General features: G+C 46.8%; 6 protein-coding genes and 2 non-coding genes across 8 annotated transcripts; 6 read left to right on the top strand and 2 right to left on the bottom strand.

The window, feature by feature from the left end:
* The first annotated feature begins 5994 nt into the window (after window positions 1–5994).
* LOC126562692 (solute carrier family 25 member 35-like) lies at window positions 5995–6992 on the top strand. Its single transcript, XM_050219258.1, has 2 exons — window positions 5995–6709; window positions 6799–6992. The coding sequence occupies exons 1-2, from the start codon at window positions 5995–5997 to the stop codon at window positions 6990–6992; spliced, it is 909 nt and encodes a 302-aa protein (XP_050075215.1).
* A 4295-nt stretch (window positions 6993–11287) lies between these two features.
* Window positions 11288–12456, top strand: LOC126562657 (elongation of very long chain fatty acids protein 7-like). The gene is made up of 4 exons (XM_050219217.1): window positions 11288–11361; window positions 11442–11632; window positions 11693–12073; window positions 12148–12456. The coding sequence occupies exons 1-4, from the start codon at window positions 11304–11306 to the stop codon at window positions 12454–12456; spliced, it is 939 nt and encodes a 312-aa protein (XP_050075174.1). The 5' UTR covers window positions 11288–11303.
* Window positions 12457–15022: 2566 nt separating this feature from the next.
* Window positions 15023–16763, bottom strand: LOC126562126 (uncharacterized). The gene is made up of 3 exons (XM_050218551.1): window positions 16641–16763; window positions 15303–16553; window positions 15023–15229 (listed from the first exon to the last, which is right to left on the bottom strand). Exons 1-3 carry the CDS (start codon window positions 16683–16685, stop codon window positions 15029–15031), a joined length of 1497 nt encoding a protein of 498 aa, XP_050074508.1. The 5' UTR covers window positions 16686–16763; the 3' UTR covers window positions 15023–15028.
* A 1717-nt stretch (window positions 16764–18480) lies between these two features.
* LOC126562665 (brachyurin-like) lies at window positions 18481–19416 on the top strand. Its single transcript, XM_050219227.1, has one exon. It carries the CDS (start codon window positions 18481–18483, stop codon window positions 19414–19416), a length of 936 nt encoding a protein of 311 aa, XP_050075184.1.
* A 911-nt stretch (window positions 19417–20327) lies between these two features.
* Trnak-cuu (transfer RNA lysine (anticodon CUU)) lies at window positions 20328–20400 on the top strand. Its single transcript has one exon. It is a non-coding gene; the product is annotated as a tRNA-Lys (tRNA).
* Window positions 20401–20904: 504 nt separating this feature from the next.
* Window positions 20905–20977, top strand: Trnat-ugu (transfer RNA threonine (anticodon UGU)). Its single transcript has one exon. It is a non-coding gene; the product is annotated as a tRNA-Thr (tRNA).
* A 590-nt stretch (window positions 20978–21567) lies between these two features.
* On the bottom strand, window positions 21568–23042 carry LOC126563069 (uncharacterized protein CG1161). The gene is made up of 4 exons (XM_050219679.1): window positions 22898–23042; window positions 22553–22789; window positions 22339–22464; window positions 21568–21720 (listed from the first exon to the last, which is right to left on the bottom strand). Exons 1-4 carry the CDS (start codon window positions 22958–22960, stop codon window positions 21568–21570), a joined length of 579 nt encoding a protein of 192 aa, XP_050075636.1. The 5' UTR covers window positions 22961–23042.
* Window positions 23043–23541: 499 nt separating this feature from the next.
* Window positions 23542–26888, top strand: LOC126561579 (cytoplasmic aconitate hydratase-like). The gene is made up of 3 exons (XM_050217812.1): window positions 23542–23618; window positions 24116–24205; window positions 24274–26888. The coding sequence occupies exons 1-3, from the start codon at window positions 23612–23614 to the stop codon at window positions 26880–26882; spliced, it is 2706 nt and encodes a 901-aa protein (XP_050073769.1). The 5' UTR covers window positions 23542–23611; the 3' UTR covers window positions 26883–26888.
* The last annotated feature ends 506 nt before the right edge of the window (window positions 26889–27394 follow it).

Genomic DNA, 27394 nt, shown 5'->3' with positions numbered 1-27394 from the left:
CAATAAGTTAGCAAACAAAGAACTCCCATGGACGACGGGCTGCTAGAAGCACAACACTACAGCCAACAATATTTATAGTACCAATTCACCTCCGTGCATTCTCATGTACTTTGGCCGGTACCTCAATGTACCCTGCCCATCCTCGTGCCCGAGGCTCGTACGGGACGCTATCTCCACTCGAAATGAATTAATGATAATTGATTCGATCGCCCGATCGAACGTATATAAACACACTCGCACTCGCAACCACACTCCGAGGATTACAACTCGTCGTACTACTACGCTGCTGCACCGTGATAAGAGTGTGGGGTATGGGTATGGATGTGTCCTGATACCAAGGTCCTTCACTAGCATGGACAATGGCAGATGGTAGCAGCAAACATACAGCGAACAATGAGTATACCGCCAACATGATCTGCATTCGTGTCTCTCGCTCCCGTTCTCATCCAGCCTCTTCAGCCCCTTTTACGTTTCGGAACTGACCACAACGTCCCACCGATGGCATCGTTGGGAGATGGGAGTCTCCGGTAGCAAAGCGAAACTGTGCTATGATTCTATCGTTTCCCCAATCCGTGTCCTCACACACAGCCATGCGTCTCCATCGTGCTACGGGTAACCGAACCGTACATAGATATGCACACATACACACACTACAAATCCATGCCCCCACACCGCCTTCATTCCCACCACACCCACACACGGTAGGCGAGTGAATCGACAGTCGAAAGCATGACCCAAGGTACCGGTTTATTTACCGAAGTCAGGATCTCTTGCACCATATCCGAACCCGACCCGAGTGAGCGAGACGTCACGCTACCGGCCACCCCCGGGTTTTTGATGTACCGAACGAACGCTCAGTAACCAACTCAGCCGAAAAAAGGGGGTGGTCGATGCCATCTCCCTTTCCCGTTTAGCTACCGTTTGGCATACATTTGTAATATTTTCCCATCTTCGGTTGTCCTACCCAGTCGTCACCGAACCGCAGGCGGAAGCCCATTTCCAAATCCCGACTCTCCCCATCACGCTCACCCTTCGCTTCCACTGTATGCCTGCCTGCCTGCCCATTTGCTACATCACGGCTGCACAAGGGCCACAAATAGCGAGCATAGCTTGTGGAAGGAAGGATTTTTATGAGGTGAGTGCCAGTTTGGTTTGTGTTTGTCAGCAAAGGAGCGACTACATCGGCTACAACACGGGAAGCTAAATCGATTTGCGAAACGTTTGCTTCGCCTGGTGCTAGTAGCGTTTGGGATAACGGATAACGTTAAGGGAAAAACACGCACCCATACACAAACATACCGACTTTTTTTTTCGCCCAAAACACCGTCCCTAAACGGATAAGTGCCACATTAACCTTTTTTTTTTCTTTTTGGGATATGCCTTACGAAATAATACACCTGCCGAATATGAAGGAGCGAAAGCCGGAAGGAGAGTGCCGGAGAGGATTACAGCGGTATTCAAAGAGAAGTGGTTAAGAGATAATATAACAAAACATGACAAAAGTTGAAGAAGAATGAATAAGATGATTAAAGTTAAAGAAAGCACAGAGTATAAAAGATGAAAAAATCGAACAGAAAGTAGAAATTGTATTTAAAAGTGCAATAAGTAAATTTAAAATTAATAAAAAATGCTTCAGTTAAACTAAAATTGCAAATAAAATTGAAAAAAATGTAGATTCAAATAATTTATTTTTAAGTACAACAAAAAAAAATTATAAAATGAAGCAGTCAAAAGATCATTCAAATAGAAAAAATATATTGTATTAATCCAGTAAACCTTAAAACCTCCATTTTGATGCTTCCTTCTCATTCATTCACGGTTTTGTCAACCCCTGTACTTGCCGGTACGGATGGTGTCGCCCAAGGTTGGCTTTAGGCATGACATTCAAAAATCGAACCTCCTTTACCACTGGGCGACCTTCGCGTTCTGACCGTCAGCCCAGCAACAGTATGCGAGAGGTCGAGATCCCTGTTGAACTTCACCGAGCAGAAGAAGCAGAAGCGAACAGAAGAAATACAAACAAACAAACGACAGCATAAAAAAACAGTCTCCCATACACACACGCAGACAAAGATTCGTAATACGCATTTGCCATTCCGGAATCGTGGGTGGTTTCATGGGTGCAGGCGAAATGAACGAAGAAGACGAAGGCGCTTCAAGAGCAGACCGAGCCGATGGGTGGAATGAACAAGAGACTAAAAACAGCAACAAGAATATATACGGATACAGAGAACATTGCACATTCCGTGTGATACATAGTAGTTGACGGCAGTACCATTATTGCTAGCTCACGGCCTGGTAGGGAGAGAAGTGGACACCGATCGGCATCCATCGTCGTCGTGCAGGCACCTTCATCCCGGACGCTCCGGGATAGATCCTGACGATGATGTTGCTTCCGATTGTTGGTAGTGGCATTACCGCACCAACGACTGTGCGACAGACAACGGGGAACCAACAATTCGTAATCGAACTTGATGGCTAGCCAACGACCGGACGGACGGATTCGCACGGAATGGAGTCGTCGAATCGAACTACCAATCTACCTCCCCCCATTGCCCGATGTGCCCTTCTGTGCCCGATACGTACGAATGTCCAAAAATCTATCCTTCCCAATCGACCACCGATCCCAGAGTCGGTCGGTTTGCCGGTCTGAACATTGAATAAACAAATCCTACGTATCCGTTTTGTCGGAGGGTACGCTGTAAGCAACACTTAGTTCCAACGCAGAGTAACATCCGTACGTTCCCGTCAGCGCCATCGCCATCGCCACCGAGCTGTGCCATCGGCGTTGATTAGCTTTTCCGTACCGTACCGAACACAGAAGGGGGTTTTCGCCATAGTTCTCCGTTCCATATGGTGAAGTAATTTTTCGCAAAACGAGCGTATGACCCTTGCACAGAAGGGATGCCACTGTTGCACTGTTTGCACAATTTGGAAATGGATTTCACTACACAAAACGGCAAATCGCTATCGGTCGAATCGGTGTCCTTTCGGAATGGAGAAATGTTTTTTTCTTTTTTCCTAAAGTAGTGAAGTCACGGACCGAAATTGAGTTCTTTGATCGATTGCACTAAACGATTGTCTTTGATTTTTGGAAAATAAACACTGATATGCCATTCTTTTAACACGAAAAATGGACCAAACGGCGAGATGATTCTCAAAAATATGACTAATGTTTATTTTAATCATGATTTAAGGTTTTTTTTTTTTTTTTTTTTTTTATTCATCAGGGACGGCCAGGCCGTATTGCTATGATTTAAGGTTAAATTCGTATCATTTATTTCCTTGATTGTATTCATCCTGAGGACCAAAACAGTTGTAAATCTATTACAGCTCTTATTGACTTTTAACCTCAAATCAGCTACGTAAGTGCAATGATATCGTGCGTTAATGCATTGACAAGCACTCCGCCGGGTATATCAAGAATCCACAAATGCATTTCTGAGTCACCCTTATCTCAGGGAAGAGACGAAAAAATTTGTTTGAATTTTCAACCTAAATAAATTTCCACAACCAATAATTAAAAGATCAATAGATCACATACGATAACAGAGAGAAGATCCGATCCCCTTTGCATTAAAAATTTCATTCATTTAATCAAACTTTTTTAATACTATTTTTCGTAACATCGTGCAGATATTTTATACATCAACCTTAACGTGATATGGAACATTCATTGCCGTCCATAATCAATTTTCATATCCATCGCTGCAGCAGCATTTTCAATACAAACGTCATTGCCACAAGTCAGCGGCAGATTAAAATCAATACACCCCTATCGGATGGTTGACAGATAGCCAAAACGTTGCAGCATCGTATCCGACATGTTTTCACTGTTGCAAACCGCCAATCCGGAACAGCACCTCCTGTTGTTTGCCGACCATCGCAAGATTCTCATCTTCATAGCCGATCTTGGGGCTCGCTCTCATACATTTCCGTTTCCGGTTCATTGCTAGTTCCTGCTGTGCTGCCTTGCCTTGCGTACGTGCACGTTTGGGGCGAAGGACAGATATTGAACTAAGTATGGTTGATGCTCCCTCCCGATGGCCCGGACAAGACTTCCGCGGCACTTTGCATGATGGGGTAAGTCCATCGATGAAGAAGATTGCCCAGTAAAAAGTTTTACGGTGGACAAACCTTTATAGAACAGAGAGAGAGAGAGAGAGAGAGAGAGAGAGAGAGAGAGAAAACGAATGCAATAGGGCAATAAATACAATTATCTTACTTCGCAAGCAGTGCAACCAGTGTGTGACTCTACACACTGCGAGTGGGTAACGGTCCACAGGGTGACATCAAGTGAAGCGGCAATAGACGCCGTCGAGACTTCCAGACAAGTTATGGACGTCAAGGCAAACGGTTGCTAGCCGTCGTCTTCGTTTATCGAATCCTAGCTTCGAACGCCCAGCGCGCGTTCATTGGCATTCAGATTGTCAAGGCACCGGTACCGAAAGGAACGCGAAGAAGTTGTCGATGTTGCATCCCCTCGTTTTTCTCTTCCTCCCAAATTCGCCAACGCCACCCCCCCGCGTTATCCAAGAGGTCGATGCTCGTATCCTGCATCCACGAACCGCGAGGGAAAACACCGAAGGGTGCTTGCACTCTCGTCTCGACAAAGCTCAAACGAGCTCGCTATAACGGATTTGCTGCATGCGGAGTGAGCATATCACAACACATTTTCACCTCCCTGTCCAAGGATGCAATTCCCGGACCCAAGCCTTCCCTTTGCTCCATCGAGCAAGTGAACGAAAAGTGCGAAAAGGCAAAGGAGAGTCAGCCGGTCGGTCGGTAACTTCAAAATATGTTCCTCCGATCGAAAACCCACCACACCCGTCCACATCCACAATTACCACACTTACCACTCGGTTCGTAAGTCCGATTGTTGCGAAAGCAGCATGCAACGTGCAACGACAATGATAACGATCTCATATTTTGACAAAATTTATGTTATTACTAAAGCAGACAAAATCGTCACCCCGTACCAGCGAACGGGAACAGTCAGCCAGTGAGCGAGCGTTTATCTTTCTTTTTCGGTCAGGAGAAAACGGTGAACTTTCACTTAGCTCGAATGCTCGTATTAGGATTATAAGGTTGCCATTTGTCTGGGCAATTAATTCCCAGGTGTACGGTGTGTTTCAGGTATTTTGTAGAATGGGGTGTATTAAAATTAAGTAATTGAAATGGATTGTTTGCGATTGCTATTGTAATTTTTGATAAAGTTTAGATCTACCTTCAAGCTTCATTGGTGCCTCTTCCATTCCTTACAATTCTTGATATCTTATTTTTCTCTTCTCTTCTCAATGAAATCAGATTATCTTGTTTTTAAATATCGTTACACACTTTTAACCACCTTTTTGATATAGTTGCTAACATAACTACATTTCCTTTCACTTTGTACTGACAACCACTAGTACATCAATTCAATTTGCCTTCATCAAGAAGACTTCTCATTCTGTTAATTGTGTAAAACAATAATATTCATAATTTATTATACCTCAGGACAACTTGCAGCATGCAATTGCGCGGAAGTTGAAGAATTATCGCTTTATTCTTTTCAACGGGTGTAAAAAAACGGGACACAGTAGATGGTGGCCTCTGATTGAGTTTTGGAATTTTTGTTTCTTTCCAGTTCTCTTTGTGCCAATTGATAGTTGAATATTTTATGCAGTGACATCAATGCGTTGCATGAGTGTTAACTTCCAGGAATTATGATGATCTATAAAACATTTCGTATGGATCTAAATTCTAAACCAATTCTCTCATCACGTCTGAAACTGTTTGGACGGGACGTAATCTGCATTTATCTTTACCAAAACTGCAAATTCATTTCTTGAAGATGTCTCTATCTTGAGGTAAACATAAGTATACGTTCACGATAAGATAAGCTACTTTGCATTGGACGCTTGGTTTGGTGCTTGCACGCGTTTGCGTCTAATAGTCTCTGATCAGTACTTTTAAAATCTAGCCGCAGAAGGTGGTACATTGCTGGCGCCTACGATGGAGTTCTTACTTGGAGGTGCCTCTTCGATGTGTGCCGTGCTGTTCACAAACCCTTTGGACGTTCTTAAAACACGCCAACAGCTCGAAGGTGAGCTAATAGCGAAGCAAAATCTCAAGCAACGTTCCTACAAAGGCATCCGCCAGTCCGTCCTCACCGTGATCCGCACGGACGGTTTTAGAGGGCTTCAAAAAGGACTTCCAGCAGCTCTGCTCTTCCAGTTCTCCATGAACAGTGTGCGGCTGGGGACGTACCAAACGGTGGATAATCTCGGTTGGACGAAGAGCACCAAACATCCCTCTCTAACGCCCCTGTATTCAATATTCTGGGGTGGATGTGCTGGGCTCGTGAGCGCTACCGCGTCCTGTCCATTCTACGTGGTGAAGACACAGTTGCAGGCCGTCACTTCGGGATCTTACACGGCACGCTTTCAGCATCATCACAGTGGAACTTTGACGGCTTTTTCGAACATCTACAAGCAAAGTGGGATTCGCGGACTGTTCCGCGGGTATCCTGCCTCCGTAGCTCGACTCGTGGTCGGATCAGCTGCTGAAATGGCTTCGTTTAGCGTGTGCAAATCGCTCTTGCTGCGCTACGAAGTGTTCCAGGAGTCTATTCTACTAACCGCACTGGCTAGCAGTACTGTGGCGGGATTTTTCACCAGTGTGCTAATGTCACCGTGCGATGTCGTGACGACGCGTATGACCAATCAAGGTATTTAGCTCACTATTACTGATACTAAAACTTTCCTGCAGATATCATCAATATCAATATCTAAAAACCTGTTTTATTCGTTTCCAAAGCCGTATCAGCCAACGGGAAGGGCTTACTGTACACCAACATCTTCGATTGCTTTCTGAAGATCTACCGATCGGAAGGCATCCACGGTTACTACAAGGGATTCGTGCCAATGTACCTACGGGTGGCTCCACACACGATGCTCAACCTTACCTTCTGGGAGTTCTTCAAGGGTCTCTACGAACGCTATGGGCGGTAGAAGTACACTATAAAAACTTTAGCTTGAGCAAGCGGATTTGTCTGGACCAAGTATTCTGTCTGAACTGCGTCGAAGTATTCCAAGTACTTTTCAACTCACCATACAACCCAGAAGCGATTTCCGAAAACAATCAACTTCTGCTACCCCGAATCAAACACCCCAAGAGGACAAAGAACGCTCGATTATTTCCTTGATTCGGAGAATGTATAACCAAATCAGGCACTGTATCAAACTTCGTTTCGTGAACTTCCCAAACATCCTCCCATGCCGGGGAAGGTATGACGTTAATTGTCATGAAATCTACGCCAAGGTTAATTCGCGCTCATATCCCAAGAATTGTGGCTTTCCTACGTAGAATCCAAAATACCTTTTGCGAGAACATTCCGGACGAGAGTCGGTTAACTGGGCGAATGGATGAATTTCAAGTTAAGGGTGGTTTTCCGAGGGCTTTTTTTCTAATGAAACGTTGAAACCGATTAGATACGCGGCGATTTGGGTGGAGAATGAGGCGCTTTTCGGTACTCCATGATGGAAATGATGGAGATGCTTGTTGCGCCTCTTGCGCTTCCTTCCCATCATATCATCAGTGCACCAGTACCCGTGTACAACACATACAGAACTGCTCATGTGGTTGCGTTTTCAGTTTTCAGCACTGTGCCTGCGGACCAAGTTCCTTCTGGTTCTGTGTGTGCTGATGCTGCCGTATATCCTTTTCGCAGTACATTCGAGCGGTTCATAGCTGTTTGAACAACCTTACCCTCGCAAGACGTTCGTCGATGGTACTGCCAAACGGTAAGGCAAGGCACCGTTGGACTGTGTACGGACGATGGTGGAAAATATTCGGGTAGAAAATTCATTTTCCCACCAAACAACCTGACGGCATAGAGGTAGGCAACAACAAAAAAAGGGAACAAGTTCGCTCGCTGTTACGGCGTACGGTGGAAATGGAAAACCCTTTGCCAAACGATGGAAGCCAAGACCAGCCGCCGTAGGGAAGGCAAAAAACTTCATCCTTGGCTTGTGAAGCGTTCCCCGAGTGCACACAGCTTCTCGGTCCCGGTCGGTCTGGTCGGTTGTGCTCCATCGTGAAGTGAAAACTTTTCCTGCTACGTGCCTTCAGTGCAAAAGGATTTTCCGTTCCGTCTATCGCAGGGCCGAAGTGGGCAATGTAAAGTAGTACATCGGTGGAAGCTGCCACTTTCTACCGCAAGCGTTTGAGCGTTGTGTGGGGAACCGGGGATCCGGGAGCACCGTTTTATGCCATTAGAATGATTTCCCTTCCTCCATGCAATGTCGCCTTCCGTCTGGTCGGGCGGTCCCAGTAAATCAACTCGACGAACTTCCACCACGACTGTACATAACCCCGTAGTTCACGGGTGGAAGCTTCGTAGAGCCACCGTCTGACTTTTGGCTGACATCCCTCCGACGGTCGGTGTCGGTTTTCCGGGCGAGTTTCGGGAGACTATTTGAAGATGATTACATAATGCCCCTTTCTTCACGGCGCTGGCTCCGGTGGCCGACGGAAGGGTTGAGCGAAACAGCAAACAGAGAACACCGGAGATTTCTGTGCATTTGTGTGTGTGTTTTGAGAGGCGGCCGACAAACCGGAAAATAAAAAAAAAAGGACGAAAGGAGAAATGTGTGAAGAAGTAGGTTTATATCTCTACGAACTCATGGCGAACAAGGCAGCAGCAGCAGCAGCAGCTAACCGCAACAAAGTGCCGTACACAAACGCTCCGCAATCCAAATGTAACCCATTATGTGCTGATTTGTTTAAACAACTTTAACGGGCGCGCTGGTGTGCTTTTGGAAGAGAATTAAATTTCTTTTTAAACCCTTTCTCTAGGATGTTATTGAATTCAACAACATTCGATTGATTGTTTAATATTTTTTTATGTTGATTGCTAATGTTTTGGATTTGTAAAACTCAGACTCGGTCTTAAAACGATGATTTTGTCAGGCAAATTACATACTTTAATGTTGCTTGGCTAGAGAAAAACAAAAAGTATTTACCTGTGCGCCTCCATGTAGGTTACTCTCGCCTTAAACCGGGAATTAATACTGTTAATTACTCTCATTTTAGCAAAAATTCCAAGCTGAACCTTTAAAAAGAAAAATGTTTTATTTAATTTTTGTACTATTTGATGTGTTGAAGCTGGAAATATGCAAAAGCACACATTTAAAATAATCAATGTTCCTTTGAGTTTTTCTCCTCCATACGACGGAAATTATGCTTTTTTATTAATGTCAGCTAACCGGCTAATGTGAATAATGTCCTCAATGTAACACTGAAAGGTACATTTAATATTGAAGCGCCCGAAAAATGTGCAATGTTTTAATTTTATCATTTACTTACCGTTCCTATCACACAACTTGGAGTAGTTTGATCTCCTTGCATACCTTCAGGCGTTGCTTAACGACCACCACCCATCCAAAGCCTACTAACTAAGCAGTTTAGATTTTCCTATGCGACCACCGGTAGTGGAAAACTATTCAACACATTCCCGGTAAAACAAAAGCGTCCGAAGCATTCAATTGATCTTGATACAATTTCACATTCATCTGGCTTTAACACCATAGATTTGCATTTAATTTATTAACCAACCCGCCGAGTCAAACGCCAGCGGTATGAACTGGTTTGCCGGTTTGTGCGGTTTGCGAGCTGATGGTGCCTAAATTTTCCACACTTTCCACACCGTTCCTTGCCGTACCAGCCGTCACCAATTTAACGGAAGCAGATTGTGTGGAGAAAGGAAGCCCCAACACGCCTCCCCCGATCGAATAGCAATTGCGATAAATTATCGTTACAACATATTGACGCGATTACCGCAACATTTCAGCAATTTTTCATTCACAACCATTCCCCCTTGGTTCTTCCTTGTGTACTGCTCACTCCCGGGTGTGCTAGGTCGGGTGGTATTGTTATGTCAGTAGTGGCATTTGATGGAGAGCCTACCCGTCACCGCAATATATTGATGCGCACGGTTTTTGATGCATCCGGTTGGAGCGGGTTGAGTGTTTATTGGGATATTCATGGGCACATGGCACACACGCGTCAGGTGCGAGTGTTGTGTTGTTAGGTGCGAATTAGAATGTCTCTTATATACTGTGCCTGTGCACAGATAATCGATCCGATTCGTTTCGGTGAAATGTGAATCAATCCGTATCAAATCGTTCGCCAAAGAGCAATGAACAAAGGATTAATTTAGCTACGCAGCGATGTAAAATGCATTGTTTTAAGGTCTTCCGACTTGGCGGGTTTGAACCTCATCATACCAATGTTGGGTACCAAGGACTAGATTATGAAAGTACTGTGGACATATAAACTTCTGTTAGGCCTCACCTCTGTCTTTATTAAAGACCTCATGCAGACCCAACCTGACTGTACTTTAATGAAGTTCCTTAATAAAACTGTGTCACAGCAGTGGCAGCAACATTGTATGGTTTTGTGTGCATTATAAATACAATAAATTTTTTAAACTTGTGCGACCTTTTCTCACCTCACCATGACGACGACAATAACCAGCCTGTTTACAGTACCGAGTTGACCGAATAACCAACCGCGCATTCATCCGCACCATGTCAATGAACTTTAGTAAACTCGTGTAAGCCATGTACTTTGCCAAAGTCTACTCAATCCTGAAGCCGATCAACGTCGTACCTTTATCTCCCATTAACTTGAAGCTCCAAAGGTAGTATGACTTTGTGTCGTAATGTGTTCGCGCTGCCCAAAGTCGAAGGTCACACAGTCCACGGCTTTCCCACGGCGCGCGCTCGCGCATGTGTGTGAGTGTGTGATTTTTTCATTACTCGCATAATGTTAAATGCACTTAAGCCAAAGTAGTAACATACAGCACTGCTGCACACGGAACAATGGCCGAGGGGCGGAACACGTGGTGCAAGTTGGGCGTCACGTCTGGACGTCACAGTGGACACCCCCTCCCGATGTTGGTTGCGATGCACGCCAGTCGGTTAATTTGAAATGGAAAATTATACATCACAAACCAAAACTAAAACCAAAAAAACCTACCCATCAAAACTTCCATTCAACCAATTCAAGTGTGTGTGTGTGCGTGTTCTAAGAAGCGTCAGCCATTGCCGCGTGGCTCGTAGTGTTTGTGTCCCGGGTTTGGTGTCGCTGGTGTAAACTTGCTGAACGACCCCGAAACAGTACGGCCCTGGCGGACGAGGTTCAGTAATGTTCTAAGTTCTAACTCGTCCGGACACAGTTCCACACGAGGTGTTGGGCGTGTAAGGCTCGAATCGGCTCGATACGGCACTGCTTTTCAACAGACGACAGCTCGCCACAAGATGCTAGTGCTACGGTACTTGGCATCGTTCTATCACTACGTCAACTATGAAGTCAGTGGTCAGTGTTAGAGGATCGAAGCTTGTGGCGGAAACTAAAAATTGTCGATCTTGAGTAATCTGGGCGATTCTTCTTAACAGATCCTCGCGTGAACGATTGGTTCCTGATGAAAACGCCCTGGCCTGGCGCTGCCATCCTAGGGCTGTATCTGATGTTCGTGCTCAAATGGGGCCCAAAGTGGATGGAACACAGAAAACCGTTCCAGATTGATACGATAATCAAATACTACAATCTGGCGCAGGTGATCATCTGTGCGTACTTGTTTGTGGAGGTAAGTAGCACGTGCATGCTCTTCCAATCGGTTCCTCTAACGTCTATTTCTGCCTGGCAGGGCTTCCGACTAGGATATCTGCGAGGCTATAGCTTCCTGTGTCAACCGGTCGACTACTCACCGACCGAGGTACCGACAATGATCGCAAGACGCTGCTACTACTACTTTCTCGTAAAGGTACTCGATCTGCTCGACACGATCTTCTTCGTCCTTCGCAAGAAGCAGAACCAGGTTAGCTTCCTGCACGTGTACCATCACACCGGCATGGTGATGCTCATCTGGAGCGGTGTCAAGTGGTTCCCAGGCGGGCATGGGGTGTTTATGGGCTTCATCAACAGCTTCGTGCATGTGGTGATGTACGCGTACTACTTCCTCACATCGGCCAACCCCAAGAACAAAAACAATCTCTGGTGGAAGAAGTACATCACACAGCTACAGATCGTAAGTAGTGTCCGGTTGGTCGGCATTTTAAAGCTGAAAAGGCCGCATACTATAACCTCCGACTCCTGTTACAGATCCAATTCGGCATGATCTTCCTGCAGTGGTTCGTGCTATTGTTCCAGCCCAACTGTACCTTCCCCAAGTGGCCCCTGTTTGTGATTCTACCCCAGAATCTGTTCATGTTTTTCCTATTCCTTGACTTTTACTACCAGGCGTACATAAAAAAGAAGCCGGCGGATGTCGTACGGCGGTCCGGTGGTGCCAGCACCGATCTCCCACAGAACGGGTTCCACGCGAGCGACAAAGCGAACGGCAAGTCGACCAGCGTTGAGTACAGTGACTGCACAAAACGCAACTCATCCAAAGAGGTCAGCACCTCCTAGCTTGCGGTCCTCGTGCGGTGTACCGAAAACGCAAAAAGGGAGGACATTATTCCGACTTTCTGGGTTTGTGCTTGTTTTCTTTTCTGTGAAAATTAGTCAATAAAATAAAACACACACACACAAGCGCGCGCCATTTGACCATCCTTGATGCGCCAGTTGTCAAGATTGGCGTCCGTTACATTGATTCGTTGAGGTGGTTTTTCTTGCTGGCATGTCATAAACGCCAGTCAAGGAAGGGTCAAGTCGACAGACACGAAAGCACACAGTGACCGTCGAAAAATAAAATATTCACCAACAACGAATGACGACTTTAGCCGGCAACGCGCGAGCGCGTGTGTCATTTGAATTTCGATTAGCCACATTGCGGTGCGTTTTAGGGTCTCAAGGCGTGGACAAAGGTTGTTGCGATGCATTCCTACCTTTCCTTGCGTCACATCGCGAGCCTAGAATCTAATTTCAATTTTGCTGTTCATCAGCACCGCTCAATGCTGGGGTGATATTTCAATACCAAATTCACGGAACTCCTTACCGACAATGCAACGGCTAAACTGCAGCGCCCTGTTACATCATGCCATTGTGCAATGGGCAAATTATCGCTCATGCATGCACACACGTGCACAGGCAAACAACGCACCAATAAACGTCGCTCATAAAGCACCGCTACTACTGCTGTTGCACATTAACGATTCCCGGTGTCTGTAAGCTTGACGTCAGGATTTAGCTCAGATTCCAACGCCTGGGAGAGTACGACTCCCAGATCGCCTCCACTCCCTCCCGGACAGCATGGGCATGCAACATCGGCCACTGCCCTGCAGCAGCGCTAGCCAACATTGTAGAGAGACATCAACATCATCCCAACCCAACCGAATTGGGGGGTGAGTTGGTTGGTAATTGCATTCACAAACACATACACGGACACACACCCAAGGAAATAGGGCCATATAGTGTCGTCGTTGTGAGAAGTGATCACTTGGGCAAAGCGGGGCAAGGGCGATTTGTACCAGCACCCCCAATCCCATTTATCGTGATGGACACACCATGGCGAGACTCATCCCGCAGACGGTGCGAGAGACATCGGTACATTGTTCTTGGTGGTGGAGTCGAGCATGGGAACGGACCGTGTTTCGGGCTGCCTGAAAGGCTGCTGTACGTGTGTATGTGTGCCGATGAATGTTTTATTTATGTACCCGACCATATCCAAACCAAACCATCCAAACATGTCGCTGCAGTCGGCTCCACCGGCTCTGCAGAGCCAAAGCATCCGTTCGTCGACGCATTCGAGCATCAACTCCCTTCAGCAGGATGAAACACCGGAATGAGCGAAATGAGCGATGTGCGAGTGAGTGAAGTGAGAGACCATCGCTTGCTGCGGCGCTGGAACACTCTGGACCAACAAGCGAACGAGCCGGAAAATTATGATCCGCTTATCCGTTCCCCCGCCCGACTGCCCGAGGAGTTGGGCGGCTCTTTCCGAGCGGCAGCATGATGAAATGTGGGACAAAGTTTCGGAGGATGCTTTTCCGAGTTCTGAAAGCTTGCAAACTTGCTTGTGTGTCAAGCGCGCTGGGAGCTGGGGATTGAGTTCACGATCATAATGCTGCTGCTAGGAACATGGACGGCTTTGTGCCGTTCCGTGCTTGTACATAGTAGTAGACTCGTGTGGAAGAGTGTGAGGGAAATACCACGCGGTAAACTAGGGGTGATTATTTATAGGTCACTTTCCACCCAACTTCCGGCTGGAGCTGTTGGTCGGGGGTGAGCTCGGCGAAAACAGATTCGAGGGGAAATATGTTTTCCTAGCTCTCAACGCGTACTGTCAGTGTGCCCGCGTACCAATCGACCCGATGAATAGCCGGCACAGAGCCGTGATTATCGTGGCAATTGGTCGTGCTGGATAAAATTATGCTACGACTATAAGACACCAAAACAATCGCGCCGGGTGTTAAGGCAAGACAGGCTAATTTAGTCGATAATATGGTTTGTAGAAATATTAATTGAAATCTAATAGCGTGCGTCTACTGTATTTGAATGCTTTTTCTCCATGACACAGAATATCCGATTGCCATCTAAATACTTGTTGTTGATGAGAACCTTGAGGATTGTGGAAATAATATGAATGTCTTCAAGGGTTTTAGAGAATAAACTAGTATTTATCTCTATGTTGCTGTAGAACTCGACAGCACGGTATCAACGATGCGAAGTTGGCGAGGGAGCATTCAGCCGACATACAGCTAGTGCAGGGTGCGTAACTGAGATAACACCTGTACTTATATACCTGTGAATAAACAAAAATGGAAGATAAGCTTACAATAAAAATAAATAAAATAGAAGAAAAAACGTTCTCAAAATATTGTGATTTGTTAAAGGTAAATATTATTTACAAAAATTCATTTACTCGCTATAAAATACATCAATGCAATTTCCTAGCCAAAACAAACTATTCGTTCTGAATGTTTACCACCTCTAAGAGGCAATATTACACCGCTTTATTGCTATTTACTTTCCATGCACACACATACACACACTCAGATTCTAACCAGCACATATTCTTCAGATGATTTCTTTATTGAATTTACACTTGTGGTCCCTGATCGGCACAGGTCAAAATATCCGGAATAAGAGTTTTGTACTTGAGCAAAATTTGCTGCACCTTCGAAGACCAGCATACACCCAGCCGTTCCTTGCTGGCGTTGAGTTCAATTTCGGCCAGCTTAACGAACGCCGCTAGCTTAGCGTCGTACTCGGCCTGCATGATCGTATAGTAGGAGGCAACCTGGAAACAAAAACAAAAAATCGAGCATTAGCTCACTGTATTTCGCAACTAGACCCTCACCGTGGTTTCTTACCGCAGTGGCACATTCTGTGGTACGTGTAGCGGCGGATGCAGTCAGATAGGTGCAAACATTCGAGTGTGGATCAATAATTTCTTGATTGTAGGAAATCAGCTCGATCTCCAGCAGTAACGCTTGCTCCAATGTTTGCAGCCGGTTGTACTCGCGATCGTAACACTCACTGGCAAAGTTAGACGTCAGCAGGATGTTGTGCAGCAGGCTGGCATACTTCCAGAAGCAGTAGCGCGAATAGGGACCGTTAGCGATGAGCACACCCACCAGTATAGCGGCCGGATTTTCACCCGCAAGGAAGGAAAAATTTGACTCGATCGGTAGCAACTTCGAAAGCTCATCCACCCGTAGCGCGTAAAGATCCTTGTAGGTTTTCAGTGTGGCCGCCAGCTTCGTGTTCTGCACCAATTTCAGACCATCGATGGCGGTTGTCAGCTCTGCTACGTTTAGCTGTGTGGCGGTAGTCGTGGCCAACTCTAGATCACTGGCATAGTCCGCAATCACCTTGTTCATGCTCGCTTCGACGGTGGTCGAGTATGCGAGCGTTCTTGTTTTGAACTCTACGCCGGAAGCATCGATCTCGTTCAACACTCGATCCGAGTCCTGCTTCAACCCGAAGTAGTACGCGTCCGCCTGCTCAATGTTCTCCAGCGATGAGGTAATCGTGTACGTTAGCACCGGTATACGGTAAGCTAGCAGGGTAAGGTGGCGCGCCAACTGTGCAATTAGATTGTTATCGACGAACTGACGCACAAGTGTGTCCGACACTGGGCCACCGTTGGCCGCCGTGTAAGCGGCCTGGACCGCAACCTGTAACTGCGCGAGGGTACCCTCCAGTGCAGTCAAACGGTTGGAAATGTGAAAGAAGTCATCGATTAGCTGATCCCGCACGTGAATACCGAGCAGGGTTTCGAGATTATGTATCTGCTCTTGCAGCACAATATTGATGTAGTCCGCGAACGTGATCCGTGCCATACTGAGCAACGCGAACGTGGCCTCAATATTGCCACTATCGTCATCGGACGCGGTGGTCAGCGCATCCATCAGGGCCGGACCGAGCGTGTTCACCTGCAGTCCGATCGCCTGCAGTATCACTGCCGAGTCTCGCAGCTTGGAAATGTCACTCTTCTGGGTCGGTATGATGTAGTCATCTACGCGCAGAAAGTGCTCCTTCGCAAGGATGGCCCGCTCGTTAATCTTGCTCACACCAGAGATCGAGGCCTGAATGCCAAAGTCCGGACTGGAATACGCGACCTAATCGAAAGCAATCGGAAACGAAAGTACCAAAATCAAACCCACCGGGGCCATGAGGATTCGCGCGCCTCCCCCCTATAAACCTACCTGCAGTGTGCAGGCCAGCGTTACGGCCACAACCAACGCGTACATGGCGTAAATATTACTGCAGCTTTGTGACCACTTCGACCCGCACGGTTACGGTGGGCTTTAGGTTTCTTGTTTTCAAACTGCAAGAACTGTTCTGCGAACGCAGAACCATTTTGGGGCCGTTCCGACACACGTCTACCCGGTTGCGGATTATGCAGCTGTGCAAACAACTTGCTCTTCAGTCAGAATTTCGTCGATGCATGCTGTGGATTTTGCTTGCACAACTGAAAACACGCCAACCGTGTGTGAGTGTTTCGCAGACTTTAAGTAGAGCTAGTTACGGGTCGGCGTTTGTCAGAACACGAGGACGGATTTGGGATTGGGGCATTCTATGGCTGCCGAGGAGAGAATCATTTTGTTTATGGTGGGAATGCGAAGAGCTGGGTATTATTCTAAAGCAACATGGTTGTAATTTGTTTTTCTCATCGTAAGCTACCTGCAGACATGCCTCCACCATAAGAATCCAACAAGTAATCCAATAAGAATCCAACTCTACGGAATTTTGTTCAACTTTTTTTGTGCATTGATGCGTTTGAGAGATCACAAAATCTCTTGACTCTTCAACTTGATAAGTAGTTTAATCAGTGCTGTACCAGCATAGGACATCAATAATTGCAGAACGCAGGGCTTAGGAAGCGAAGAGGAATCCTAAAAAGATTTGCCATGCTTTGATGATATAACGAATGCATTAAAACCCCGTATCCAATCAAATTTCATTGTTTTTTTTTATTAAACTGCGCCCTTATGTCGGTACTTAAAGCTTAAACATCGAACAAAATAAATTGTTGACCTTTACCCTGTTAAAAAGTCCCTATTTCATCAATTCATCCCTGACTCTTCAAATTGATCTAGAAAATTGCGATCGAACGGTTCTGAGGCACACTTAGGTTGACTACTTGGGATCCCCCAGCACTCCGAAACGCTCCTTTTGTCCATTATTGGGAGGCTTATTGTACTATGAATCACATTGGTCAATGCCATACCTGGAGAAAAGGAACCTTTTGTTGAATGTGCCAAGGGCTTAAAAAGGTCAGATGGCCAGATCCGGGATTCCATTATATAAACTATTCCTTCTCCAGGTAGGTCAGAAACTGATAGACATTTGCACGATCGTATCCGGCCGACAGGAAATGTGACACAACGGCCTTTTCGGCCCGGCTTTTTCTCGGACCCGGATTGAGCAGACGATAGGAGCAAACTTTGGCGCTTTTACAAGAAAAAATAAGAGATAAATACCACAAATTTTCACATTACATAGTCAACTAGTATACCTTGACCACTAACCGGTGGACTGATCACCGGGTGAAAGCGTAAGTACATGAAAAATCGGAACATGTTTGTCCCTCTTTTAATGCATTTCTTAGACCCATTAGCAGATATCACACAACGAAACGAGACTTTCCTTTGCCTAGAGTTCTCCAACATTCGGGAAGCTTATCATTGTGCAACAATACCATTCGGGAAAGCCGTTTGCATAGCTCTAGCACCCGTACGGAATTCCCTTCGCGTAACGAAATGATATAAATCCAATCACACACCATCGTTCCCGGTTCCCATGGGACGTTTTTTCCACCCGGAGGGCATTTCCCAAAAATTATAACGTCCCAAACCTTAACCTACCCCATATCAGTTATCTTCTTATCGAACGTGACTGCGAGGTGCAGGTAATTTAGGAACCAAAATCGCAACACTTACTGATAAGAAATCAGGTATAAAAAAGCATCCACACAGCTCGATGAAGATATCAGTTACATCAGCAAACCTGTCGAAATCGGATCTACCAAGTACCGCCAAAAAGATGAAGTGCTCGGTTTCACTTTCGATTGTGGCCTTTCTGGCAGTGTTGCATGGTGTCGACCCGCTCCCAACCAAGCACAACATCGATTGGTCCCAAGTGCGTCCGATCGAAGAGTTTGATCACGTGAAGGCTCATCTTCCCGCCAATACTGGTCACTCACCTGGAACTCCGAATCGTCGCATCGTGAACGGACAGGAAGCCAGCCCTGGTCAGTTTCCGTACCAGGTGGCTCTGCTCGGTCAGTTTAACGCCGGTATTGGACTGTGTGGAGCTTCCATCATTACCCAGAATTACATCCTAACGGCGGCTCACTGTGTCTACAGCAGTCCCAACGCGGACACCCCGATCGTTGGTGGTACTGCGATTCTGGGAGCACAGAATCGCATCGTGGAGGAACCTTCCCAGCAGCGCATCACCTTCACCTCGAGCGGAATCATAGGCCACCCGGGGTACAACTTGGTGAACGTGCGCAATGACATTGCTGTCGTACGGCTAGACGAACCGATCGTCTACACGGACCGCATTCAACCGATTCGGCTACCAGGACGCACGGACACGCGCACCTTCTCCGGTTTGATGGGCACGGTGTCCGGATACGGTGTGTACTCGGTAGCTAATCCGGGACTTTCGGATGTACTGAACTATGTGCTCAATCCCGTCATTACGAATGCCGACTGTTTGGCCGCTTGGAATGGTAACGCAGAGCTGATCCAGGCTCAGAATATCTGCCAGTCCGGTGATGGTGGACGGTCTGCCTGCAATAGCGATTCCGGCGGTCCACTGACGGTGCAGGACAATGGGGAAAGTTTGCTGGTTGGTGTGGTTTCATTCGGTTCCGCGGGAGGCTGTGATGATGGCACACCGACTGTGTTCGCACGGGTTACCTACTACTTGGGATGGATAGAAGACAACTCGGACTTTGTCGCTGAGCCGTAAATTGTGGTGCATTGCAAAGAAATTGCAATGGCATGATTTTTAACTTCCGATAGTAATAAACTATAGTGCAGCATTAAACAGTCAGGTTTTTAAGATATTTATAGACATAGAAACCTTAAGGATAACGAAATAAAAATGGAGCTAAATCAAAGACTATTTTGCATTTCAGATATGCGCTACATTGACTGAACTTGAACTATTGAGCATAAAAATACACCCCCCAGTTCTCAGGGGTGCCATTCGGCAGCTTTTCTCCAACAGGGGCACGCTGCTCTCAATCGCTATGCACCCATTTTAGGCCACTCTCGGTTCCGTCTGATTGTCTCGCACTCCTGTCTGTCTGCCCATATCCCTTTGCATTATCCGCATGAGGGACCCACCGCCACACCACGCAAACCTCATCATAGACGAGGCGGCCTGCTGCTAATGCCCTCGGCACTCTCGTTCTCACTCTCATTCGCACTCTCATACATACATACCTATGCTATGCGGGGGCCAAGGGGCGCACCGAACAATGGTACGACGCATCGGACCGCGGAGGAACGTTATTTCTCCGCCGCTCGAAATGAGTTGGTCACCGTCACCGCCTTAAAAGTGAGACTGTACGAGGGGTTCCACTCATGGATGCGCGCCTTACGAATGGGACTCTTCCCATCCTGTATGCCTGGTAGTTTTGAGCGATCGAGCTCTCGATTTGCAGGAATCTGTCTCTCATCGGATACCGGGCGGGCACCCGATGATGATGATAGTCGGTGCTGTGGGAAAAAAGTTACCCTAACGCCGTAATTTCGGAACGTGCCTATCCCGCGCGCACTAGCATCCCGGCGTGATGCTGAGAGCATAATGCCGAGCATAAGTGGTGAACAGACTGCGAGAACCTGTAGTGCGTTTGACGGCCAGTTTGCAACAGCGCCCGGCTAGCTCAGTCGGTAGAGCATGAGACTCTTAATCTCAGGGTCGTGGGTTCGAGCCCCACGTTGGGCGATCCAAGATTTCTTTTACCACATTTCCTCCAAGATATTGGGTGGTTTTTCCGCACGCTCCTCGCTATTTGACCATGAATTGTTGTTCTAATTAACACTACTCTTTTAAGGCCTTCCTTAATAGGAAAGTAAACTGCCTTGTTAATAGGCACATTTTGCCAAGAGGATTGTTTCCTAAAGTTTTGCTACATCTTAGGCGGCGACCAGACATAGCGAAATAAGTCTCCAATCAAAACAATAAATATGCTGTAATTGTAAAAGTTGCATTACTTTTTTGTATTTTTCTACTGTTTGCTCCTCCGAATTCTGTATTCCTGCAAAAACTATCAGCTTGGATTCTCATTTCTTAAAAAAATAATGATTGGAACACGGTAAAGAAAAACCATCCAGACCAATGTCTGTTCTCCAGTTCCAGTTCCATGAGTCATGCAACAATGTCATCCCTGTGTGTCATGCCAAACAGTTAGATAACTCTTATAGTGTAGTAAGTCTGCACCCTTCACGTGCCTCTTTAGCTCAGTAGGCAGAGCGCTGGTCTTGTAAACCAGCGGTCGTGAGTTCGATTCTCACAGGAGGCAGCGATGATTCCTTTTTTTATTGCAAATTATTTTTAGTAACCCTTCACTTCATTTTTCTGGATATATCACTCTACAATCCGAGAATTTACTACATTTTATAGTTAATGAGCCAAGTACATCGGTTATTTTGTTATAAAAATGGCACCGATGAAGAGATGACTGATATTTGACTCTTCAAGCGCGTTCAATTTTCCAAGGTCAAAAATTGAGCTACATATAGGGCCAGGGCCATTCTTTAACAGTTATTCTAATATTCTTGTTTCGGCTATAACGTTGACGATTTAAGTAGGGCGTAAACGATGCCATCTCTATTACAATCTACAAACTCTAGTTTTATTTTTCAACCGATCCAAAATGTCGATTTGTTAGCAATCGGTGTTTACTCCCCTAACAATAAATTACCAAAACAAAACTGTGTGTGTGTGGTATAATATTCGCTTATCGGGCAGCTATTGCAAACTGGAATTTGCCGCGATAAACACTGCCCTCGCCCAGATTATCGGAAATACATTGCACATTCGTGTGATGATGCGTTCGTTTGGTCTCACAGTCAGTCAGTCTCCTTCACAGCTCGATGACTCTGACGGCATTCAGTTAAGCATCGTGTGCCGGTCATAGATGTTACGCCGCTGTTCACGTACCTGACGCTTCCACTTGTCCTGCTGGTGGCCGACCCGGTTCAGCACGTTGTTTTCACGCACATGCATATCTTGCCCATTGCTCACAGTGACGGCGGTATCGTCCTGCAAGAAAAAAAAGGAGAACGGAACGAACGAATCAAGCGTTATTCTCTTAAAGTTCCTTCAAAATACAAACACACAAAAGATGGTGGAAAACACGTGCACCGGATAATGATAAAAGGAGGAAACCAAAACCTCTTTTGGACAAATTGTTAGTAACACAGGAGTAAGTCGTCTAATGGGGATGTTAGTAAATGACGAAAACAGGCGAGATAAACGTTATGAAATCATAAATAGAAAAGAACAGATACGCTTTGTTTTTATTCCGTGTATCGGAAAGTGGAATGAATGGCAGTCCGGACGGAGCGGGTGAACGAGTCCTCTCCTCAGAGGACTGTGCGTCAATGATGCATGTGTTGGTAGGAACATTTCGTAACAACGACCGATTGTACCCGTTGTTCTCAATCGGCCTCAATCACTTATTAAGCGGACCCGTTCCCGATCGTCCGGCCGGTGATTAGTGGTGGCCAAAAATTCTACCTCACTCTCACTTTCACTCCCCTCAGAGCGGACAATGGTCGTTGTTACGAAACTTCCGCTAAACTTATTTCTATAGCTGTCGCGAAAATGGCGCAACGTTCCATTAATACTAGGACTAATACTATCACTGGCGATAATCACATCTTCGTTCGTGTGCTCCTGGTAGTTGGCTTTCACGCGCTTGTTCAGCAGTGGATCCAAGCACATCAGGAACAGCATGTAGATAACCAGCAGCGAAATGATCCATATCACAATGATGACAACGACCTGCAAACAGAGACGTGAGAATGCAGTCAAGATTTATCACCTTCCTACTACAGCACACACACACACACCCGTCATTCGTTAGCTTTACCTTTATGATGGTCGTGTTCCGATTCTCGTACTTGCAGTCACACCGTGGACAAATTTCCTGCCCCTTTCCCTTAATCTTGCCTGCTATCCGCGGCAGGATGACACCGTCGCAGTTACACTTGTTCGGTGGGACATTATCGATGATCAGCATCCGATCCGTGCCTTCCTGCGTGGTGTTGTCCTCTGTTTTAAAGCTCGGACAGATACATTTGCACCGTTTATCTTCGTACGATTGGCTCTACGGGTAAGAGAAACGGGGGTAAGATGACGTTGTAATCCGATTTGCATCGAGGGTGTTTTGTTTGCTCGTATTGCTGGGGTTTATCTTAAACTTTCCACTGCTTACCTGGGTAGATGCGATGTGCAATATTATCAGCAGGATTATGCTGTACAGCAGCTTGCGATACATTTTGGCCGCGGGATGGTAGCTACATACGCGACAATTTTCACTTATTTTTCACGCCTACCGAGCAGATTTTTGTTTTCATTTGTAATCGCATACGATGATGAGATGGAAGAAGAAGACAAGAAGAAGAGGCTTCGTTTGACATATCAAACGTCAGATGGAAACGTGCGTATCACCCTGTACTGGCTGTTATTTTTATTTTTGAATTTTATTCACCAAAATAAATTTTAAATATTTTTATTTACTTACCTATTATAACTTGAACAAATTAAAGTATTATTCATTAAAAAACAAATGAAAATGAGGCCACAATTTAAGCCAAAATGCAACTCAAAACAACGGAACTGAAACGTCAACCAGGCCAAAACGTCAAAGCGCTCCAAATTCCATCACCCTATTTTTCCACCCAAATCGCGTTGGACAACAAAAGCAAGTTGCACTTTCTAAAACGGAACGGGAACATTTTCTTCGCCGAGCTTGTGTGGGGAAAAAAGCATCGGTCCAGCTTATATAGGCGTTCGTTAGTCGTGTGCCTCCAGCCTACGTCAGCAGGTGCTACGCGTTGTAAATTCTAATCGGAAATCCATCCGGCGGTTCAAGAAAGCTTTCCCTGTGTTTGGTGTGTGTTTTTCCGAGAAAACAACAACCGTAAACATGGCCGGTAAGTTATGGGGGAAAAGTTGTAAAAACATTTTGCAAGGTGAAGTTTTTCATCTAAAGCAACACAACCTCATCATTAACTCCGATAAGGATGAACCTCCTCTCGAGTGCACACAACGATGGAACATTCCGGGATCTTCTTCTCATTGAACTTGTGGTTCTCCGATAAGAACGGCAAGACACGCCACCAGTCTGATACGCTCATTAATGTGGGCACGGGGTTGCAATGGTTCTCCGGATCACAGATAACACAGTTCGGGGGGATTAATTGTAGTAGCTGTGTGGGCTAGGAAGAAAGAAGCGACTCACTGAAACGACGACCACCGTCTGACCGTCGAGCGTATAGACGGATAGAGGTTGCGTAATGACGTTGTGGATTTCTTTGATTGCTCCGATGGAGGCTTGTCAATGATGAAAGTGGAAGTGTTTTGTTGGAACGATCATTATCACCCAATTTAATCTAGTTTCCATTGCTCCCTTTCCCACGGCTTCCCGCAGGTGCTAATCCATTCCAGAGCTTGCTGAAGGAGATCAACGTCAATGGTGAAACATTCCATTACTTCGACATTGCCTCATTCCCGGAGTATCGTGAGTTTTCTTCTTCGCTTTTTTGTCTTTCTTTCTTATTGATTGGCTGTTCCTATCTCCTCTATTAGGTGAACTTCCCTACAGTGTGCGTGTGCTGCTTGAATCAGCTGTCCGCAACTGCGACAACTTCCAGGTCCTGGAGAAGGACGTTCGCGGCATCCTGCGATGGAAGCAAATGAAGGGCACACCATCGTCGGAAGACGAGCTGGAAATCCCGTTCAAGCCAGCACGTGTTATCCTGCAGGATTTTACCGGCGTACCGGCAGTGGTCGATTTCGCCGCTATGCGTGACGCTGTGTTGAAGCTTGGTGGTGACCCAGACCGTATCAACCCAATCTGCCCGTCCGATCTAGTGATTGATCACTCGGTACAGGTCGACTTTGCTCGCAGTGAGGATGCTTTGGCCAAAAACCAGGACCTCGAGTTCGAACGCAACAAGGAACGGTTTACGTTCCTGAAGTGGGGTGCCAAGGCGTTCAACAACATGCTCATCATTCCGCCCGGTTCGGGCATTGTGCATCAGGTGAATCTGGAGTATTTGGCGCGGGTTGTGTTCCAGGATGCAAAGAAGGATGGTTCGACGCGTATGCTCTACCCGGACAGCGTTGTCGGTACGGATTCCCACACCACCATGATCAATGGACTCGGGGTGGTTGGTTGGGGTGTTGGTGGAATTGAGGCGGAAGCGGTTATGCTCGGACAAGCCATCTCCATGTTGCTGCCGGAAGTTATCGGCTACAAGCTGGTTGGCAAGCTGAGTCCACTCGTGACGTCAACCGATCTGGTGCTGACGATCACGAAACACCTCCGGCAGATCGGTGTGGTGGGCAAGTTTGTGGAATTTTTCGGCCCGGGTGTAAGTGAACTGTCGATTGCGGATCGTGCCACCATTAGCAACATGTGTCCGGAGTATGGTGCTACCGTCGGGTACTTCCCGGTGGATAAGAACGCGCTAGAGTATCTGCGCCAGACGAACCGTGCCGAGGAGAAGGTGCGCGTGATTGAGGCTTACCTGAAGGCGACGGATCAGTTGCGCGATTTCGGCAATGCCGAACAGGATCCGGTTTTCACGCAAATTGTGGAGCTAGATCTGGCTAGCGTCGTTACGTCCGTTTCGGGACCGAAGCGTCCTCATGATCGGGTGTCGGTGAGCGAGATGCAACAGGATTTCCGTGAATGTTTGACGAATAAGGTCGGATTCAAGGGATTCGCCGTTCCGGAAGCGGAACTTGCTGCGGAAGGTACGTTCAGCTGGACCGATGGAAAGACATACTCACTCAAGCACGGATCGGTCGTGATTGCGGCTATCACGTCCTGCACCAACACAAGCAACCCGTCGGTTATGCTGGGAGCCGGTCTGCTGGCAAAGAAAGCGGTTGAAGCGGGCCTCAAGGTTGCACCGTACATCAAAACGTCCCTCTCGCCGGGAAGTGGCGTCGTCACGTACTATCTGAAGGAATCGGGTGTCATTCCGGCACTGGAAGAGCTTGGTTTCAATGTGGTTGGGTACGGTTGTATGACGTGTATTGGAAATTCGGGTCCACTGGACGATAATGTCGCGAACACGATCGAGAAAAACAATCTCGTGTGCTGCGGTGTCCTTTCCGGCAATCGTAACTTCGAGGGACGTATCCACCCGAACACACGGGCCAACTATCTTGCTAGCCCGCTGCTGGTGATCGCTTACGCCCTTGCCGGTACGGTCGATATTGACTTCGAGAAGCAACCGATCGGTACGCGCCCGGACGGATCGGCCGTATTTTTGCGTGACATTTGGCCAACCCGGCAGGAGATTCAGGCGGTCGAAAAACAGCACGTCATACCAGCCATGTTCCGCGATGTGTACGAAAAGGTTGAGCTGGGTTCGCCCGCCTGGCAGGGTTTGGATGCACCGACCGGCAAGCTGTACCCGTGGGATGGTTCTTCGACATACATTAAGCGTCCACCGTTCTTCGAGGGTATGACACGTGATTTGCCAACGATCGGAAAAATCGTTAATGCCCGGGCACTATTAAATCTGGGCGATTCCGTCACGACGGATCACATTTCACCGGCCGGCTCGATTGCACGCAACAGTCCCGCTGCCCGGTTCCTATCCGATCGGGGTCTTACGCCGCGTGACTTTAACTCGTACGGTTCCCGGCGTGGTAACGATGATATTATGGCACGTGGAACGTTCGCTAACATTCGCCTGGTTAACAAGCTGGTACCACGTCCAGGGCCCCGCACCCTGCACATTCCGAGCGGGGAGGAGATGGACGTGTTCGACTGTGCTCAGCGTTATGCCGGCGAAGGAACACCTTTGATTGCGCTCGTCGGAAAGGATTATGGTAGCGGATCGAGCCGCGATTGGGCAGCAAAGGGTCCGTATCTGCTCGGTATTCGTGCGGTCATTGCGGAATCGTACGAGCGCATCCACCGTTCAAATTTGGTTGGAATGGGAATCGTTCCCCTTCAGTATCTGACCGGACAGAACGCTGAAAGCCTTGGACTTACCGGACAGGAGCTGTTTAGCATTGCGATTCCGGCCGACTGCAAACCGCACGAACGTATCACCGTCAGTACGGACGCTGGCAAACAGTTCGAGGTGATTGCACGCTTCGACACGGAGGTGGACCTGGAGTACTTCCGCAATGGTGGCATCCTCAACTACATGATCCGGAAGATGATCGACTAAGCGAAGCCGTTTGAGAAGCGTTTTGAACACTATTATTATACGAACAATTTTTGATACTTTATCACTACACAAATTTTGAATTAAAATAATGCAAAAGTTGTCTGTTTAAGCACACGGAAAGAGGCAATAAAGAAGCCAGCAAACTCTTTTGGTATGGTGTTTTGGGTGGGTATAAAACTGAAGTAAATTGTAGTTGCTTTTTGTTTTCTTCAAATTACGAAGGATTTTGACCGAAAGAAGCAGCTTTTTCCCAGCTGAACCTCGAGCCGGCTTTTTCTCACTTTCACTCGCTTTGACCGTACTCCTCTCGCCAATACAAGCCCAAAATTGTGTATATTTTGAGCACGTGTGTGCGTTTGGGGAAAAACCAACCCCTCCTCAACATAGCGATACATGTAGTTGTGTGTGATAAAGAAAATGCAAAATTTCCCCTCGTTCTTCGTGTGTGTGTCTGCGCGTGTGGGGAAGGAAAAACAGTTTGCAGTGAGCAAAAAAAACACCAAATCGCACAA

The sequence above is a fragment of the Anopheles maculipalpis genome, chromosome 3RL (assembly GCF_943734695.1).
Source record: "Anopheles maculipalpis chromosome 3RL, idAnoMacuDA_375_x, whole genome shotgun sequence".
NCBI lineage: Eukaryota > Metazoa > Arthropoda > Insecta > Diptera > Culicidae > Anopheles > Anopheles maculipalpis.
Note: the sequence above shows the minus strand (reverse complement) of the source record. Positions and strands in the feature narration are given on the sequence as shown.

Coding starts and splice junctions, on each gene's coding strand:
- LOC126562126 (XM_050218551.1), bottom strand. CDS start 16,685: ATGTACGCGTTGGTTGTGGCCGTAACGCTGGCCTGCACACTGCAG. Junction 16,554..16,640: donor CGCTGGCCTGCACACTGCAG/GTAGGTTTATAG, acceptor GCTTTCGATTAG/GTCGCGTATTCCAGTCCGGA. Junction 15,230..15,302: donor CCACAGAATGTGCCACTGCG/GTAAGAAACCAC, acceptor TTTTGTTTCCAG/GTTGCCTCCTACTATACGAT.
- LOC126562692 (XM_050219258.1), top strand. CDS start 5,995: ATGGAGTTCTTACTTGGAGGTGCCTCTTCGATGTGTGCCGTGCTGTTC. Junction 6,710..6,798: donor GACGCGTATGACCAATCAAG/GTATTTAGCTCA, acceptor TCGTTTCCAAAG/CCGTATCAGCCAACGGGAAG.
- LOC126561579 (XM_050217812.1), top strand. Junction 24,206..24,273: donor TGCCTCATTCCCGGAGTATC/GTGAGTTTTCTT, acceptor CTCCTCTATTAG/GTGAACTTCCCTACAGTGTG.
- LOC126563069 (XM_050219679.1), bottom strand. CDS start 22,960: ATGTATCGCAAGCTGCTGTACAGCATAATCCTGCTGATAATATTGCAC. Junction 22,465..22,552: donor GGAACACGACCATCATAAAG/GTAAAGCTAACG, acceptor CTCTGTTTGCAG/GTCGTTGTCATCATTGTGAT. Junction 21,721..22,338: donor AGGAGCACACGAACGAAGAT/GTGATTATCGCC, acceptor TTTTTCTTGCAG/GACGATACCGCCGTCACTGT.
- LOC126562665 (XM_050219227.1), top strand. CDS start 18,481: ATGAAGTGCTCGGTTTCACTTTCGATTGTGGCCTTTCTGGCAGTGTTG.
- LOC126562657 (XM_050219217.1), top strand. CDS start 11,304: ATGCTAGTGCTACGGTACTTGGCATCGTTCTATCACTACGTCAACTAT. Junction 11,362..11,441: donor CGTCAACTATGAAGTCAGTG/GTCAGTGTTAGA, acceptor TCTTCTTAACAG/ATCCTCGCGTGAACGATTGG. Junction 11,633..11,692: donor GTGCGTACTTGTTTGTGGAG/GTAAGTAGCACG, acceptor TCTGCCTGGCAG/GGCTTCCGACTAGGATATCT.